The sequence below is a fragment of the Hylobates moloch genome, unplaced genomic scaffold (assembly GCF_009828535.3).
Source record: "Hylobates moloch isolate HMO894 unplaced genomic scaffold, HMol_V3 SCAFFOLD_15, whole genome shotgun sequence".
NCBI classification, from domain to species: domain Eukaryota; kingdom Metazoa; phylum Chordata; class Mammalia; order Primates; family Hylobatidae; genus Hylobates; species Hylobates moloch.
The window spans coordinates 87,826,982-87,846,809 of NW_026652290.1; the positions used below are offsets into that span (position 1 = coordinate 87,826,982).

General features: G+C 36.2%; 1 protein-coding gene across 8 annotated transcripts in view; it reads left to right on the forward strand.

Moving 5' to 3' along the window:
* The window catches only part of PRKD3 (protein kinase D3), a 71,865-nt gene that overhangs the window by 40,140 nt on the left and 11,897 nt on the right, over positions 1 to 19,828 (forward strand). For all 8 annotated transcript variants that reach the window (XM_032178258.2, XM_032178260.2, XM_058428810.1 and 5 more), the window contains 8 exons: positions 1,760 to 1,837; positions 4,759 to 4,942; positions 6,770 to 6,893; positions 8,845 to 8,922; positions 9,986 to 10,262; positions 12,231 to 12,283; positions 14,968 to 15,040; positions 17,117 to 17,223. In XM_032178258.2, coding sequence (XP_032034149.1) covers positions 1,760 to 1,837; positions 4,759 to 4,942; positions 6,770 to 6,893; positions 8,845 to 8,922; positions 9,986 to 10,262; positions 12,231 to 12,283; positions 14,968 to 15,040; positions 17,117 to 17,223 — 974 coding nt within the window. The remainder of the gene's footprint in view (positions 1 to 1,759; positions 1,838 to 4,758; positions 4,943 to 6,769; positions 6,894 to 8,844; positions 8,923 to 9,985; positions 10,263 to 12,230; positions 12,284 to 14,967; positions 15,041 to 17,116; positions 17,224 to 19,828) is intronic.

Genomic DNA, 19,828 nt, shown 5'->3' on the forward strand with positions numbered 1-19,828 from the left:
TAGGGTTCTGGAAGAAGATTCTTTTATGCTTATATTGGTTCAGAAAATGGTAGGTTTTATTTCAATATAGCTAAGCTATTTCGTTTATTAAAATAATTATAATTCAGTGATTTCCCTATTTTAATAGTATGAATTAAGATACTTAAAAAATAAAAATATTTTCATTTGTCAGTCTATGAAAGAAAAATGATTTTGTTAAAATAAAACCATTATACTGGATCATTTGAGAAAATACACAATTCCAAGAATTCATTAATCTGTTTGTCTTTATTTTCTACTTTGATGTGTAAAAACTTCAAGGTAGCTTAAAAGCATATGTAAAATATAAGAGAGCATAAGCAAATTAATAAAAACATGGGTAAGGACATAGAGAACTAAAACTGCCTGCCTGCCATTCAAACCTACATACTTGTGGGTAGTCCACAAATTCGGCTCTGAATTTTTTTTTTTTTTTTTTTTTTTTTTTTTTGACAGAGTCTTGCTCTGTCTCCCAGGCTGGAGTGCTGTGGTGCTGCCACACCCATCTTATTTTTGTATTTTTTTTTGTAGAGACAGGGTTTTGCCATGTTGGCCAGGCTGGTGTCAAACTCCTGGCTTCAAGTGATCCACCTGCCTTGGCCTCCCAAAGTGCTGGAATTAACAGGCGTGAGCCGCTGCACCCAGCCTGAGTTTCAGAGGGAAAATGGAAACCTTGTCGTTTTCACAATTTGCAAACTTCATGAGATAAAACACAAATCTATTGTTTAAGAGATAGTGCAAGATAATAATATTAATATCACATGAATTTTCCCTAGGGCCTGTCTTAACAAGGATAGTGTTTTAGATAATGTAAATTTTATTCTCTACCAAATTATACATTTCATGGGGCTTATGTCATATAATGATCTTTAGCCTGTGCTGTTGGCATGATACCCAGGATTTTCTTGACTCACAAGGGTTACAAAAACATTCTAAGTCAGGACTTAAAGTTATTTTTACCCAGTTATTACTCGTAGATGCATTTCAAAGGTGGTATTAGACATAGTTAGACCAGTGGGTCTCAACTTTAGTATGACTTACAGAGCTTAGCCCTACCCTCCCACCCACTAAGAGTTGCTGATATAGTAGGTCTGGGATAAGGCGCAAGAATTCGCATTTCTAACAAGTTTCCTAATGAAGCTGATCTGGGACCACAGTTTGAGAACCCCTGTGTTATACAGTAATTTTGGACAGATTGTACCTGACACTGATCTGCAATGCTATCAACTCTGAGGTTTGTTTTAGGCTGAAGAGAACCATTATGTACAAGTGGGAGGCCTTGTGCTAGAGAAACTCAGTCCTTCCTCACAGGGTTGTATGTGAAAGCCCTTATTAGGTTCCTCATAAATGTTTGTTGGATCTCAGTCTCTTTCCTGCATATATATTAGGTCCTGATTCTTAGGAATTGAAAGTATGTATCTGACATATGTTGGATAGGAATTTAATCAGCTTGAGAAACTCTCATGGGAGATGTGGAAAGATGAATATGAGATAAGGGAAGGAAATATGGAGCTGCCAGTACATTTCCACGGTGTTGTACACATGGTATTAGTCTCATTATACAAATGAAGAAAATGATGGGGGGGTACAGAGGGGTGCTAAAATGACTTGTAGGTGGTTATTATTTTAATGTCATCAGTGCTAATAATATTCTGTTTGTGAGTGATTTAAAGAAAGTCTAACCATATCTGATACTGCTTGACTTTTACATAAATTAATACACTGAATATTTTCATTTTAGATTGCAAATTCAACTGCCATAAACGCTGTGCATCAAAAGTACCAAGAGACTGCCTTGGAGAAGTTACTTTCAATGGAGGTAAAATTCTTTTTTTTAATTTTTGTGAAAGATCAGAAAAGTCCATGATTCTTTGGTGTATTATCTTTGGATAAGGTTCTGTTTTCCTAATTTATTTTGTTTCCTAAAGATTTTCTTCTGATTTAATAATCAAACAGAATACACAGACCACTGACAGTATACATTTATTAGTAATCATGCCTTCCCGTCTTTCCTCTGGCCACCTGTTACTTTGTAGTCTAATATAGCCAGTGGTACTCCGTATTCTCTTTCATTTTTAGACATAAAATAACTTGTTTTAAAACCCTGCTCTTGTCACTATTCTTTCATAGTTCTAATATGTACTAACTGCTTGCTATACCAGGCACTGTTCTAGACTCTTTAAATATATTGACATTTCAACCTAAGAACAACCCTTTGAGGTAGGTACTAAGAGATGAGTAAGGCCGGGCGCGGTGGCTCACGCTTGTAATCCCAGCACTTTTGGGAGGCCGAGGCGGGCAGATCACGAGGTTAGGAGATTGAGACCACGGTGAAACCCTGTCTCTACTAAAAATACAAAAAAAAATTAGCCGGGTGTGGTGGCGGGCGCCTGTAGTCCCAGCTACTCGGAGAGGCTGAGGCAGGAGAATGGCGTGAACCCGGGAGGCAGAGCTTGCAGTGAGCCGAGATTGCGCCACTGCACTCCAACCTGGGCGACAGAGCGAGACTCTGTCTCCAAAAAAAAAAAAAAAAAGATGAGTAAACTGAGGCACAAATACGTGAAATAATTTGCCCCAGAAATATAGCCAATAGGTGGCAGAGCTGGAAGTTAAACCCATATGGTCTGGTTCCTTAGTCCCTAGTGATTAGAACACACCATACTGCCTCACTGTCCCTTTCTCTGTCAAATAATCGTTGTCCATTTTCTCTTTGGGGTCTTTTTTTTTCTTTTCAAGATAATACCAAGCAAGGCAGTTACCTTTTTTTGGAAGGAAGCAGTAAGGACTCTAACCTTTCAGCATAATTTTCCTTTAACAATTTACATGACTGGTAAAAATTTTATGTAAGTAGTTCTGTGAAAGGAAAAGCATAAAAAGAATGAAAATTCTCTTTGGGAGAGTTTAATTAACATTTTCTCTCATGGCATGTTTTCTATGGTTGTTGGTTGTCTTAGTCTGTTTGTGCTGCTATAACAAAATACCATAGGCTAGGTAGCATATAAACAACAAAAGTTTATTTTTCATAGTTCTGGAGACTGGGAAGTCCAAGGCACTGGCAGATTCTGTATCTGGTGAGGGGGATCCATTTCCTGGTTGATAGCACCTTGTAGTTGCATTCTCACATGGTGGAATGGGAGAAGGAACTGCTGTGGGCATATTTTATAAGGGCACCCATCCCAAAGACCACCTTCCAAAGACCCACCACCACCTAATACCCTTGCCTTGGGAGTTAAGATTTTTAAGGAGAACAAACATTCAGACCATAGCACTGATTAACACCCTGACAGAGCATGATTGGTTTTCTCTTTCAGTTAATCTGAATTAGTATAGTTTGTCTATGACTAAAGTCTTTTATAAATTTATACTTCATGTATTTGTGTTTTCGTGCTTTTCTACCTTTTAACAAATGGATATGAGACACAATTTATATTTATCTTAATGTGCATTTGATTACTAGTGAGATGTTCAAACTCACTAGTAATCAAAGAAATGCACCATTTTACCTTAGCAGTTTATGAGGATTCTGATTTCTCTACATCCCTACCACCACTTGCTACTGTATATCTTGTTGATTAGAACCATCCTAGGTAGTGCAAAGTGATATCTCATTGTAGTTTTCATTTGCACTTCCCTGGTGGCTAATAATATTGAGCATCTTTTCATGTGTTCATTCGCCATTTTTATATATTGTTTGAAAAAAACACCTATTCAGATCCTTTGCCCATTTAAGTTACTTATCTATTTTTCATTGAGCTGTAAGAATTTTTAAATACCCTGGATACTAGTCCAAGATGTGGTATATGATTTGCATTTATTTTCTCCCATTCTATGGGCTTTCATTTCACTTCGTAAAGTGTTGTTTGTAGCACAGAAGTTTTGTATTTTGATGAAATCCAATTTATTTATTTATTTATTTATTTATTTATTTATTTATTTATTTATGTTGTCACTTATCTTTTTGGTGTATTAAGAAAGCTTTGCCTAACCAAGGTCACAAAGATCTACTCTCATGCTTTCTCCTATGAGTTTTATAGTTTTAGCTCTTAGACTTTATGTGATCCACTTTGAGTTAATTTTTATATATGATTTATATCTTCATTCTTTTGCATGTAGATATACAGTTATCCTAGCACCATTTACTTAAAAGACTATTTTTTGCCTGTTGAATTTTCTTGATACTCTTGTCAAAAATCAGTTGACCATAATGGTGGTGGCTTATCTTCATTTATAGTATCTTTTGTCATGTGGAAATTTAAAATTCTAATGTAATCAAATTAATTAACTTTGTGCCTTATGATTTGTGTATTTTGTATCTTCTTTAAGAAATATTTTATCTTAGGCCCGGCGCGGTGGCTCACGCCTGTAATCCCAGCACTTTGGGAGGCCAGAGTGGGTGGATCCCTGAGGTCAGGAGTTCGAGACCAGCCTGGCCAACATGGCGAAACCCCTTCTCTACTAAAGATACAAAAATTAGCTGGGCGTGGTGGTGGGCGCCTGTAATCCCAGCTACTCAGGAGGCTGAGGCTGGAGAATCGCTTGAACCCAGAGGTGGAGGTTGCAATGAGCCAAGATCACACTCCAGCCTGGGTGACAAGAGTGAAACTCTATCTCAAAAAAAAAAAGAAATACTTAACTCATAAAGATATTTTCTTACATTTTAAGACCCTTAAGACTTTTTTCATATTTAATAGACTTCCTCTATTAATATAAAACTCTGAAATTCATTTAAAATTTTCCCAGAACCTTCCAGTCTGGGAACAGATACAGATATACCAATGGATATTGACAATAATGACATAAATAGTGATAGTAGTCGGGGCTTGGATGACACAGAAGAGCCATCACCCCCAGAAGATAAGATGTTCTTCCTGGATCCATCTGATCTCGATGTGGAAAGAGATGAAGAAGCCATTAAAACAATCAGGTAACATATATACATATTACAAGCTACTTCCAGATGCAAGGTCAGTTCAGGATCTCATTAAGAAAAAGCCACGTCTCTTTAAGTGGGACCTTAAAAGTAATTTAAAACCTAAATAAATTGTGGCTAATTCTTTTACATACCATGTAGTATTTCTGAAATAAATTATATCACCCTTGCCATCCACTCAAGATGGGGAGGTATGAGAATCCTTGCTTTTTTGTTTGTTTGTTTTTTGTTTTTTAAAGAAAAATGCTTTAAGTGTGGTCTAGATGTAAAACCTAGTTGTGAAACAGCCACTGTAAGGTGTCAGTATTGAACTTTCAGTTAAAGTAACCCATTTTTCACACAGGCAGCTTTAACTAGTAGTAGAAACGGCAATAAAGAATATACTCATGGAGATGTTGCACAAGGATAATGGTGATGAAGTTGAGGGCAGTTTTCATATTGTCACAGTTAATCCGACTATTAGCATTTTGTAAAAATACTATTAGACTGTAAAACCATTCTAAGTATGCCACTATGTTCATAGAAATTCAGTTTTTGTAGCCTAAATGATATACTACTACCTTGTAGCAAAATGTCCCCATTTTGGCAGGTTTTGTTTTTCATTGGAAACAGAGTTACTTAAAGAAAATGAGTCATTTATTTCAATCTCAGATGGCTGAGTTGTCATTTATTCAGTTTGGCTTATCATTAAATAACAGTTATTACTATCATTAGCATTATTAACAAAAACTTTGTTTACCCATTTTGGAGACTATTCCAGAACCTAGCTAGTTTTGTTTTGTTTTGTTTTGTTTTGTTTTGTTTTGTTTTGTTTTGTGTTTTGTTTTGTTTTGTTTTGTTTTGTTTTGTTTTGTTTTGTTTTGTTTTGTTTTAGACAGAGTCTCGCCCTGTCGCCAGGCTGGAGTGCAGTGGCACAATCTCCACTCACTGCAACCTCTGCCTCCTGGTTCAAGCGATTCTCCTGCCTCAGCCTCCCAAGTAGCTGGGACTACAGGCGTGCATCACCATGCCCGGCTAATTTTTGTATTTTTAGTAGAGACGGAGTTTCACCGTGTTGGCCAGGATGGTCTCGATCTCTTGACCTTGTGATCTGCCCACCTCGGTTTCCCAAAGTGGTGGGATTGCAGGCGTGAGCCACTGCGGCCGGTGAACCTAGTTTCTTAATCATGAATACTTCATAGTTTAAAAAAGAAAGTATTTAACTGTTTGAGGCTCACATTTCAAAACAGTGTATTTTATACATCCCAAATTTTATTGAGCCATATTTCAGTGCTACCTGATTTGACTCATTACATTTTCTTAATTAGTATCTGTAAATCATTTGCCTTTAAATACCTTCTAGTAGAAGTAGAAGGTATTCATGTTTGCTAACAACATGATTAACTGGATTTGACATTTGAGCCGTGTGAACTCGAGTTATATATACTTGCATTTTGCCTTGTTATGGATTTGCTAGTCCATCATGCCACCTAGGGCAGGAAAACTCTTCAACAGCAAGCCCAAATGAGACCCTCTCCTGGGCTCCACATATTCCAGTTTGGGAGGGTACTTTCTATTCTGCTCATTGTTTTTTAATTTTTTTTTTGTGACCCACCAGAAAACATTCATGACAAGTAAATAGGATTTTAAGATATTAGCTTAAAATAGAATCATTTATATATCATCATAACAGGATTAATTTTTCTTAAGCCATTGTTTATTTTACTAAGATATTTTGAAAAATTTTAGCTCAGTTGTCTTTAAAAAGGCTTCATGTTCCTACAGTATTTATGTGATTTTTTAAAAATCTACACAAACTTACAAATTTTAAATATTTTTTAGTCCATCAACAAGCAATAATATTCCGCTAATGAGGGTTGTACAATCTATCAAGCACACAAAGAGGAAGAGCAGCACCATGGTGAAGGAAGGGTGGATGGTCCATTACACCAGCAGGGATAACCTGGTCAGTAATCAAATACATTTGAATATGTTAGTAAGATTTTGTTATGAGTTTCATTTTGTGCATTTTTTAAATCAAAATGATGAGATATATATTAAGACATTATATACACTGCAGCAATTTGTGAAAGATGCACTGGAATTATAGTTAAATTTGTAACGAATTTTTAACAGGCAGAATATTTAATGTATTGTCTTTACAAACTGGTAGAGCAGTCAGTATTCAAAAAGGATCTGGGATTGTTCCACAATAAAAAATAATTAACTCGAAACACAATGGAGCCACAAATAGAGATAGAAGGAACTAAGACTTCATCTAAAAAGTCATCTTATTACCAAAGATAGGAAGGAAGCATGTTTGGTTTTATGTAGACTTTAACTTAGTGTAAATATGTAAGGTTTTTTTTAGATCCAGCAAAGACGAGGAATGATGACATTCTAGTAGAAAGACAATAGATTTGAAGAATCAGCGTAGTGTAATAACTAAGAACATAGACTTTGGAGCTAGACTGCCTAAGTCTCTCTAACTTACTATAAAACTGTATGAACTTGGGAAAGTTACTTAGTTTCTTTATGCTTTTGTTTCCTTGTGTAAAATTGGCATAATAAATCCAAATCAGTTAATATATGAGAAGATCTTGGAACAGTGTCTGGCATACAGGAACACTTAATAAATGTTAGTAGCTAGTATTTTACTTTTAAAGTTTGCTGAGTAGATTATTGAAACAAGCTTTCTGATAAACCTTTTAAGAATAAAAGGAAGTACCCAATACATTTAGCTGGCCTAAAGTTTTATATGATGACATAACAGTATAGACTGCAGTGTGTATGTGTTTTATTTATAGTTCATATCCTTGCTAATGTAACTTGAAGTGGTGAGCCTACCTTTGCGAATTTAATGGTATATCAAAGGTGCTTTTACATCAAATTAACGGGGAAAGATAGTTAATTCAGTAAATGGTGTTGGGACAACCATGTGGCCATTTTGAAAAAAATAAAGTTTTATATATATATATATATATATATATCTCTCATACTTTATACATAATAAACCTAAATGTATCAAAGATTTGAATGTAAAGAAATCAAACAGAAGAAACTTTGGGAGAATTATTTTACAAACTCAATAAAGAATAAAAGATCAATAAATTCAATCTCATTAAAAAATTATATGTGGCAAAATCCAAAAGCAAAGACAAATGAGAAACTGGAAAAAATATTTTCAGCTCATTCTAAACAAGGGTTAATTCCATAAGATGTGAAGAATGCCAACAAATTGATAAGAAAAAGAACATAACACAATAGAAAAATGGACAAAGAATATGAACAGAGAGTTTCACAGGAAATACAAGTGACGCTTAAGAACTTGATTTCATGTATAATAAAAGGAATATCACTTTAACCTTTCACTGAAATACCAGTTTTTATTTTTCAATATAGCAAAGATCAAAAAGTTAATAACATACTGCATTAATGAGGATGTGAGTAACTAGGGACTCTCATGTTGCTGAAGAGACTATAAATTGGGTCAAATCTTGTGTAGAATAATATAACACTATCAGGCAAAATTACATGTGCACATGTCTGTTGACCCAGCAAATCAACTTCTAGAAATATAGCCTATAAGTAAATTACGTATTTTTATGTGTATGTGTGTTTGTATGTGTGTAATATATATGTATTCATGTGTGCATGTATAAAATCCTCTACAAGGATTCCCAGAAACCTGAGAACATGCTTTGCCTGGAGTAAGGGTGAGGAGTGGGGATGAGTGATGGTGGGAGTGACACTTTTCACCATACATCCTTTTTATATCTTGAGAATTTTGAACCTCATGAATCTTAAAGTTATTCAAAAATACAAATTTATGAATGTAAATGAAGGGAAAAGTTAGGTACAAGCACTTTGGAGGAATCATTTTTGAACCTCACAGTTTTCCAATCTTCATTTTATAGAGAAAGAGGCATTATTGGAGACTTGACAGCAAATGTCTAACATTATTTCAGAATGAATCTGGATCAAAGTATTATAAGGTAAGGATTTTACATTTTAAAAGATATAAGCATTAAGATAGTGTATGTTTTTTTCAGATAATACTCATTAACGGTTATATTTGAATATATATGACTCTAGCTAGTATGGTTTATAGAAGTCACTGTTAGGTTCCTTGTTGGAGCAACTATTTCCCATACCAAATTTCACTCCCCCACAGCAGCTCTCCTACCAGACTGTTGTTGTCGTGTATTTATTTATTTATGGCTTGCCTGTCAGGTTGCTGCTGCTTTCCTTTTGGATACTATGATTTAGATTAGACTGCTTAGAAAGTCCCATCATCATTGCCTGTCCAGAAGAGGTCAGTGAGGTATTTAGTATTTCTCCCACCTTCCACCTTACCTTGGGTTCCAGTTCCCAATTGCTTGTTTTGGCTCTTAATCTCCTTTTTACAGTCTTCCTTGCTTGGCTTATTCCATGTTTTGCCATATCACAAACTGAGAGCAAGCAAGATTATAACCAAGCAGTTAGGTCAGTAAGAGAGAATGGGAACTAATGGCTTGCTTTGAGCAGGTGTTTTTTTGTTTGATTGTTTTTAGTAAGTTTTTTTTGCCTTAGGAAGTGAACTAAAAACATAATGATTGCTACAGTTTACTCCAGTGGACAGAACCAGAATGGGAGTGGCTTAAACAACCGACCAAGATTCTGCTTTTTCTGCCATTATTTCTGCTTCTTACTTGCTTTGGGGCTATGTCTTGTAGACTACAGCCACTAGATAAGTAGTTGTGAAGTTGAATTAATAATGGTTGGAAGTTACAAGTGTTAGATATAGTGGCAGATTACTCTCCTATATCTTCTTCCTTGCATCCTAATGATCTGCTACTGGCTTTGTTATCATAGCCCATGCCCTGCCTCTGGCATTGCTGGACATTGCAGCTCATTCAAGACAGGCCAGGTCATAAGACTCAACTGTGTGTTAAATGTTGCATGCTTGTGTCCGTCTTAATGGCATTCATTGAAATGCATATCTCTGGCTCTTTAGTGTATTTAAAAATAAAAACAAAGACGTATTCTTATTTTTCAATGCTTAATTTTTTACTTCAGGAAATTCCACTTTCAGAAATTCTCCGCATATCTTCACCACGAGATTTCACAAACATTTCACAAGGCAGCAATCCACACTGTTTTGAAATCATTACTGATACCATGGTATACTTCGTTGGTGAGAACAATGGGGACAGCTCTCATAATCCTGTTCTTGCTGCCACTGGAGTTGGACTTGATGTAGCACAGAGCTGGGAAAAAGCAATTCGCCAAGCCCTCATGCCTGTTACTCCTCAAGCAAGTGTTTGCACTTCTCCAGGGCAAGGGAAAGATCACAGTAAGCAATAAACTTCTTGATGGCTTTTTCTCCTCTTTAGTTCTTAAGCATTTTGTGGGTATGGGTGTGTTCTTTTGTTCCTTTTAATGTTCATCCTAAGCTTTGTCTTTAGTAACCAATACCATTAGTTAACTTTTATAAAATTATATTGGTTATAGTATATATACGTACATACAATGCCCAGTGCTGGGCTCCAGAGTCAGTTTTCCTACATGAAAATCCTGGCTATACCATCTGTTATATGATCAGGCAAGTATTTTACCTCACTGTAGTAGTAAGTACTTCATAGGGTTGTCAGTATTAAATGAAAGAGAACCTGTAAGATACAGAACAGTGCTTGGCATCCGTAAAGTCTCATTGGATTATGCCTGCTACTGGTATTAATATTTTGCTTTATAGTGGGATATAAACAGGCAATAAAGTATTATGGTTCACATCACACTCATGAAATCTGTGAAGTCAGAAATGCTGTATTAAAACATACAGAAATATTTAAAAATCATTGAAACATGTTTTGCACCAACAAAACTTACATAATTAAACCTAAATTGGATAAAGGTTCAAAAGTAAACAGTTAACAATCAAAAGGTCACTATAATGCCACTTCTCCCCCATTAACATTGTGTTGCTTATGGGGACACATAAGTCATTCATTTGAGAAGTATACTCAAATTGAAATAAGTATCAACAACTTTCCAAATGTAGTTTATTTTAGTTTAGCTGTATTATTTTGTACAACTGTTATGCTAGGCCCTGAGCTAAAATACAAAATAAATACAGAAATCATAAAAGCTCTTTAGGGAGAGATGGGATATATAAAGGTATTAGATGGTAGCATAAAGCAGTACAGTGCAAAAGTGAGGAATACATTACTTAAAAAACTCAGATACAGACAGAAGAGTACACAAGACTTCATAGAAGAACCTGATTTGAACCTCAGGTAGAAATACAGTAGGCAGATCTCAGTGGGAGTGGTGGAGGGGTAACATTATTTACTTGAGACAAGTGTGATGAGGATCATGACGACTGTGTACATGTTTGGTGTTCAGTACTGATTTTGGGTTGGAATGGGTGTAGGTAGATGGATGTTTCACAGTGGTTCTTAAGTTTTGGAGGTTTTTAGACAGAACTCTATGTTATTCTAATTAAAACTAGGACTGTTTCCTCAGAAAAATATACAGGCACTTACACACTTTTTAAAAGATAAATGAGGTGATTTATTTCAGGCAATAAATGTATTAAAGTACCAAAAAACAACATAAAATTATAAAAATGCAAGCAATTTAGAAGTGTATAAAAACTCTTTGTCCCCCAACTCCACCTCTTCCACTCACCAAAAGTAATCATAGATTTTTGTTTTTAATTTAAGCACTGCTACCCTGCAATTCCCTTGACTCCGCTTCCCCCCAGCCCCCCCACGAAGAAACAGGGTCTCGCTATGTCGCCCAGGTGAGAGTGCAGTGCACAAATCATAACTCGCTGCAACCTCAAACTCCAGGGCTCAGATCCTCCTGTCTCAGCCTCCTGAGTAGCTAGGACTACAGGTGCACACCACTATGCCTGGCTAATTTTAAAATTTTTTGTAGAGATAGGGTATCATGTAGCCCAGGTGGTCTCAAACTCCTGGGCTCAAGTGATCCTCCTGCCTCAGCCTCCTAATGCATTGGGATTACAGTGCAACTTCCCTTTTTAACTCAGTAATAATCATGACTAGCTTTCTGACTTTCTGATTCAGTATTTATAGTCCTACATCATCAATTAAATGTTGAGATAGTATTCTTTTGTATAGATGTATCATATTTTATCTAGTTTCCTGTTGATGGGTTGTATGTGTAGATTTTGTTAGTGTACATAATTGTATTAACTGTGTGCTAAACTTTGTAAAGTTTGATATACCATAAGCATTCACGTCAGTAAAGATTAATATTATTGTCATATACTAAATTTTGTCTTTTTTATATTTTACAGAAGATTTGTCTACAAGTATCTCTGTATCTAATTGTCAGATTCAGGAGAATGTGGTAAGTAATCATTATAGCTAACGTGTAAACTGGGTGATTAAAATAAGGAAAATAAAAGGTGAAAATCTGTATTAGAGAAATTGGTTCATCGCCCAAAGTACTAGGCCAGACTTTGCGGTTGATAACTTCCCTAAGGAGTTCTGCTTTATAGAGGAAACTAAGGCAGATTTTTAAAATTAAAAATAAAGCTAACTTTTTCACTAGAAAAAGTTACATTAGAATGTTACAAAGCAATAAGACTGGTTCAAAGAGAAGGCAGACATTACTTCTTGTGGGGTCAGCAGGGGAAGCTTCCTAAAGGAAGTGCAATTTGAGCTATCCCTGAAAGGATGGAATGGATTACTGACAGAAGTGCTGAAGGGATGAGGGTTGGGGAACAACCTTTCACGCAAGTACAGGGGCACCAGGATAAACAAACAGGGAAGCAGGAAATGGACTCTTAAGGAATTATGAATAAATTAAGTTTGGCTGGTGCATATAGGTATGTTTAGGGTTTTATAACAGGTCAGCAACTTTTTCCGTAAACTTTTTAGTAAATATCTTAGGCTTTGTAGACCAGCAGTCCCTAACCTTTTTGGCACCAGGGACTGGTTTTGTGGAAGAGTTTTTCCATGGAGGTGGGGGGTTGGGAGATGGTTTCGGAAAGAACCATGTCAGATCATTAGATTCTCATAAGGAATGCACAACCTAGATCCCTCACATGCACAGTTCACAGTAGGGTTTGCCCTCCTCTGAGAATCTAATGCCTCTGCTGATATGGCAGGAAGCAGAGCTTGGGCGGTAATGCTTGCTCGCCTGCTGCTCAGCTGCTGTGCAGCCCGGTTCCTAACAGGCCACAAACAGTTACCAGTCTGTGGCCTGGGTCTTGGGGACCCCTGTTGTAGACCATATACAACTATGCAGCTATGTGGTTGTGACAAGAAGGCAGCTATAGGCAATACATAAGTGAACGGGCATGGCTGTGTTCCAATAAAACTTTATTTATGGACCCTAAAATTGAATTTCATTTAATATTTACATGTCACAGAATATTATTTTGATTTGTCCAGTCATTTAAAGACCATTTTTAGATCAGGGGCCATACGAAGAGAGGCAGCAGGCTGGATTTTGCCCACAAGCTGGAGTTTGCTAACCCCTGGACTAGAGGGAAAACAGGCTAGAAAAGGAAGTCAGAAAATTGTTTAATTGTTATATATAATTTCTCAGATTAAAATCTCTCTTTTCTACTTGGGGCACTTAGCTGTTATAGTTCTCTAACATATAAATGTTGTTTAAGATTTCTAAGATTGCAATGAAGATTAGACTCTAGTAGTGTTATTGGAGATAGAAAATTTCAGAGATATAATCTATGAGTCTCTTGTCCTGTTGGGAGGTAGAATAGACACCATATTCTTGGGGAGAGAAGGAGGAATATCAAAAATCATGAGCGCTTAAATTTTGAATAATCCTATGGGAACTGAGGATATCTCCATCCATGTCATGAGGGAAAAGGATGCAGAATTGGCTTTTGTTTAACAAATATATATACACATACATACATACACATACACTTTCCTAGCAGTTATTATATATACATTGGATGCCTCCTAATCTGATTAGAACCTAAATGTGGTTAAACAAAAAGTTGACTAAAGTTGGGAGGCTTATAAAAATGGTTCTTACAAACCTTAAAATTTTAATTACAACTTAACATATATACATGCATATTCACTGGCTTTTGTTGCAGGGCTGAGGCTTTGTCTTTGTAAGTGTGGGTCTGCTAAGTGAAGTTTCTCTTTGTCTTTCTTTCATCAGTCACACCCGTAATGCAATTTTGACACTAAACATCCCAAATTAGTATATTAGTTCTGTTCTCATAGCAACAAATACTACAAAGAAGAAAAAAAAAGGGAAGGGGGCGAAGAGCAGTGAGGAAAGATAGAGGAATGGATTTGAGTTACAGACTTTCTCTCATACATATTCTTTTCTTCAGTCTCTCAAAGTTAGGCTAATCCCAGTAATATAAACTTTTGAGTTTTTCTTTCACAAATCAAAGAGAGCAAATCTCCTTAAAGGTAAAATAGGTAAAATTTCATTTTTAATTTTTTTTAGGTAAATTTACTTTTATAGATCACTACTTAATAAATACAAGATTTTTTTTTTCTTGAGATGGAGTCTCGCTCTTGTTGCCCAGGCTGGAATGCAGTGGCACAATCTTGGCTCACCACAACCTCTGCCTCCTGGGTTCAAGCAATTCTCCTGCCTCAGCCTCCCGAGTAGCTAGGATTACAGGCATGCACCATCTCACCTGGCTAATCTTGTATTTTTAGTAGAGACGGGGTTTCTCCTTGTTGGTCAGGCTGGTCTCGAACACACAACCTCAGGTGATCCGCCTGCCTCAGCCTCCCAAAGTGCTGGGATTACAGGCGTGAGCCACCACGCCAAGCCTAAATACAAGATTTTTAAAATGCAAAGCATTTTTTTCCTGAAAGTCTTACACAATACATTATACTTGCACATAAAATTTGGGCTTAACCTCTTACAGAACATAGAAAGCCTATGTTTTCATAAAATAGTTTGCACTTTATGGAAATTAGTTGCTTCTAACATAAACAAAAATGTATTTAAGTATTTGAATGAAGTCAGAGATGTTGACATTGTATTATAGAAATAAATAATCCTAACTGCTTACTTTATCCTACCAGGATATCAGTACTGTTTACCAGATCTTTGCAGATGAGGTGCTTGGTTCAGGCCAGTTTGGCATCGTTTATGGAGGTAAGCAACTACAGCCGTTTGCATATTGTACACATTATTTTAAAAACTGGAAAATGTAAAACATCTGCCAGCTGTTTTGTCATCTCATAGTTTTGTCCAGTGCCCTTTTTATCAAAGGCTGACTTGTATCTTTCAGCTAAATCCTCCTCACTGTAATTTGAGTATTCTTCCCTTTAATGTCATTGCAAACTTTAAAAATTAACAGAATCAGAAAATTTTACAGTATTTTTTATCTCTTCTTGTAGCTCACACATACAGATGTTTGTTGGAGGCAGGGGGGAGATGGTTTGAAGTTTATTTTGGGCTGAGTGGGCTTATTCATTGAAGTATATTCCCTACTAGTTTTCCAACACAAATGGCACCATTTGTCTACTGTTGGCATGATTGTTCTATCAAGTCTTGAAAACCTGAACCTGACATCCAACTTTGCGATTTAGGATATTGATGAAGTCATTTAACCTTACTGTGCGTTAGCATCTTCAGCTGTTTAATGGAGCTAATGAAACCTGACCTGTGTAGCTCATAGGGCTTAAATATTAATTAAACTTAATATATGTAAAGGTACTAAGAAAGAAATGTTAAACCCTTGTTATCCCTTGCTAAGACTTGGTATAGTAGTTTCCTAGTTGGCTGTTCTGCCTGCATTCTTACCTTCCTTTCATACAACTCTTGGAGTGAATCTTTCAGAAAATTCACATCTGATATTAGTATTACCTCACATAGAATCCTTAAGTGGTTCACAGTCATCTACAGATTCATAGCCAGTTTTCTAAGCAGAGGATTTCAAGGCTGCTGTGATTTATCCCTGCTTCTCTAGCCTCAGATCTAATTGCAGCTTCCTTTTTGCTTTCTATCTTTCAGTCCTATTTACATGCCTCCATACCCTTTGCCTCTCTGCTCCTTCTCCATCCCTTTGTCTCTCTAGTGAACATTTTTTCATACTTCAGGGCTCAACTAAAGAGCTTCCTCTGGAAATTTCTTGTCCCCATACCTATCTCTCCATCCAGTAAAAACGTTGTTCCCCTTTGGTACTCCTGCTATCTAACATACTTCTATCACAATATCTATTACCCTTTGGGTTTACATTATTGTCTTCCCACTGAACTTTATTGGAGCGTTGGCTGTGAGATGTCTGGATCTTCTTTGTATGCTTAGCACCTAGTATTGTGACATAAAGCAGTCACCTAGAAAATGTGTTGACTCTGCATGCATATATAGTATCTATGGTTTGCAACTTCAGATTTGTCAGTTTTAAGAGTAGTTACATCTCTGGAGGACTTCCTGTCATCAAAGGAACAAAGAACTGTCTGAGGTACCTTTGGCTTCTTACCAAAAATGCACACATTTGTTCAGTCTTTTCAAGTAGACTTACGATTGTGCCATTGAGACAGATGAGTTAATCTAAAATAAATAGCTATGTAGAGAAGAGCAAGTCACATACATATTTGAAGAACAAATACCAAAAATACACCTGTCATTTTCACTGCTTAATCTGTAGCATCTAAAGGCATACCTAGTACATAATAGGTATAACTAGTTAATTTGAATGAATAAATGAGGGAATGACTGTTCATTATAATAAACTTGTACCTTTTTTAAATATCTAGATTCTAGAATATAGAGACAAATACAAATTTTTTATATCTAGATTCTAGAATATAGAGACACCCAGAGTGTGTGGGTACATGGTTAAATCACTCTGTGCTGACTCATTGAATCTAGAATAAAATTGATTCGTTCATACAGTATTTCCATCTTGACAGAGTCTCTGAAGGACTAGGTCAGGGTAATTAACTATCATTTATTTAACAAGGTAGATTACTTTTCAGCAACAAGTTCATTCAGATTTTCTCCTGTTTAGATAATGCAGCTGACTTTATTAGGGGCAAATATTATGTATGGAGGGAAAAACAATTTTTTCCTAAATTAAAGGTGAGTGAAGGAGTGTGGAGAAAGAATAAAAATGAGCCAAAAAGAAAATTCAAGAATGAATACATATAAATTTCAGTCTGTGGACAACTCCCTAATAAAGCTGTCAGTTTGCTTCATTCGTTCCTATTCTTTTTTTCTTAATAGGAAAACATAGAAAGACTGGGAGGGATGTGGCTATTAAAGTAATTGATAAGATGAGATTCCCCACAAAACAAGAAAGTCAACTCCGTAATGAAGTGGCTATTTTACAGGTAAAAATAAAAAATAAAAAAGTGGTTTATTAAAGAGCCTGGTAAGAATCTGAATTAACTGCTTCTCTTTTTTTTTTTTTTAAGGCAAAATTAGATTATGGTAATATAGGCATTATAGGGACTGCCAATATCTTGATTTATGGTAGTAGTTTTAGAACACATTTTCGTGAGTAAAATCTTTTTTAAAAAAGTAAAATTTCATTCTTCATTCCAGGAGCTCAAAATACTTCGGATACTTTGCCACATTTTGTTAGGAGGTTACTGTTTTACCCATCCAGTTTTCACGGGTGACATGCTTGACTGTCATAGCAATTACTGTGCAAATAAAGATTGCTTTAAAATTATGTATCTTTTAACAGCACTTATTTCATTAATTAAAAACTAATTTTGTAATGGCTTAGTCGATTGGGGCATATTTTAAAGATACATTGGCAATGATTTCAATTCCATAAATTCCTATATGTTTTTCATCTAGCATTTTTACCCTTTGGGGGGGTCATCTAGAAGATTAAAATTTAGCTTGATCCTTGGATCATTTCTGAATATCATATAAATAATTTATAATATGCAAATGTCTGTTAGTTATATAGCTTTTGCATATTATTAAAGAAATCATGGTCGTATAATAGCTCATGCTGGCCAGGTGAGGTGGTGTGCACCTATAATCCCAGCACTTTGGGAGGCCAAGGCAGGTGGATCACCTGAGGTCAGGAGTTCGGGACCAGCCTGACTAACATGGTGAGATCCCATCTCTACTAAATACAAAAAAACTAGGCCGGGCACGGTGGCACATGCCCATAATCCCAGCTACTCAGGAGGCTGAGGCAGGAGAATCGCTTGAACCTGGGAGGTGGAGGTTGCAGTAAGCCAAGATTGTGCCATTGCACTCCAGCCTGGGCAACAACAGCGAAATTCCATCTCAAAAAAAAGCCGGGTGTGGTGGCACATGCCTGTAATCCGAGCTACTTGGGAGGCTGAGACAGGAGAATCACTTGTACCTGGGAGGCAACGGTTGCAGTGAGCTGAGATTGTGCCATTGCACTCCAGCCTGGGCAACAAGAGGGAAACTCCGTCTCAACAACAACAAAAAAATGGTTAATGCTGTCAGAGCCCCATTTGCTTTGGGTGAAATTCAAGAAGACAGCCTCCTTCTGAACTTAAGTTTCCTTGAAGAAGGTAAGAAACTTAAATGATTCATTTTACATTTATTATGTTACTTGTTGCTAATAGTAACATTTGCCTCACTTTTTCAGAGGCATGATAATCAAAAAGCTTGTGGGCAAGTAGGTACCTGTGGTCATATCAAGGCTGTCTCCTCCTATAAAGCTACCTTTAAATAGAATATTAATAGCATTCATACTCTGTTGAATATGAAGAGTATGAATATGCTGTCAGGTATTTTTGTGTATCTAATTTTGGAACCCTCATTGTCCAACTAGTAAGCAAAACAATAAAAATTAAGGATATATTCCTATGGATTGATTTCTTCTTGATCACAAACACAGCTCTGAGTAAGCACTGAAGTTTTTTCCCTCTTATCAGCTATGGATCGTAATAACTAAATTTAGGAATAACCAGGTAATGCACAGTGTGAAAAACTTCATTATTTTATCATTTTGGTTATTTTCATCAATACTGCCCAAACTGGGAATAGATTGTTGGATGTCTCTATGCTATTTTCATACTAAATTTAATACAAGACTATCTTTGTTGTAGATTCTCTTCAAATTGTTTATGTAAGATATTTATACTTTTATATTTGGCTTTCCTTGTGTCAGCATTTATACTTAAGTACTTTTTCTCAACATCACCCAGCAGGAAGGCAGATTCAGAGTTTGAATCTAAGTCTGTCTGCAAACCACGTGTACTTTCTACTTTACATCATTGGACCCACCCACTCTGTGTGTGTGTGTGTGTGTGTGTAGTATAAAGATGAACTTTAGCTAACTTTGTATATGAATATTATATAGAATATTGATATTCTAGAATATTCTAATAGTACAATCTGAATTCATGTAGGAAATACACTTCTTAAAAGGAAACTTTTTAAAAATCATATCTCATTTACTGAAATTAGTTTCTTAAGATTTAGTTATGTGAGCATCACAGCTAAACTTTTTCACATGGGTTGGAAGTATCCTACTACACTGTTACATGCACTCACGCTACCTTTTGGCTCTCCTCTTCCCCATCCAACTGTATCTCTTTCCTTTTCCATCTTTGCCCCGTGTCATTCTTATCCGTAGTCCTCCCTCATCACACAAACCTGAAAGGCTGTCTGAACTCCTGTAGTTCATCCTGGTGCTGATACCTTTACCTGCATCCCTAAAGGCGTCCATAGCTTTTCTTTCCCATGCCCACGTACTTAGAGAAAAGATGGGGTGAAGATTGAGCATATTATTATTAAGACTACAGCTTTGGCCTTTCCAGTGGCAAGGAGGAAAAATCACAGGATCATTGATTTAGAAGTGACCTTACAGTTTATCCAGGAGCATCCAACCTCTTGAGCTCTTGGTGACAGGCTTTATAATTCTGTTTAATAGAAATGAGCACATCCCACTTTTAGATACCAGTGATTATTCTTTATGAAACTGAATCAAAATCA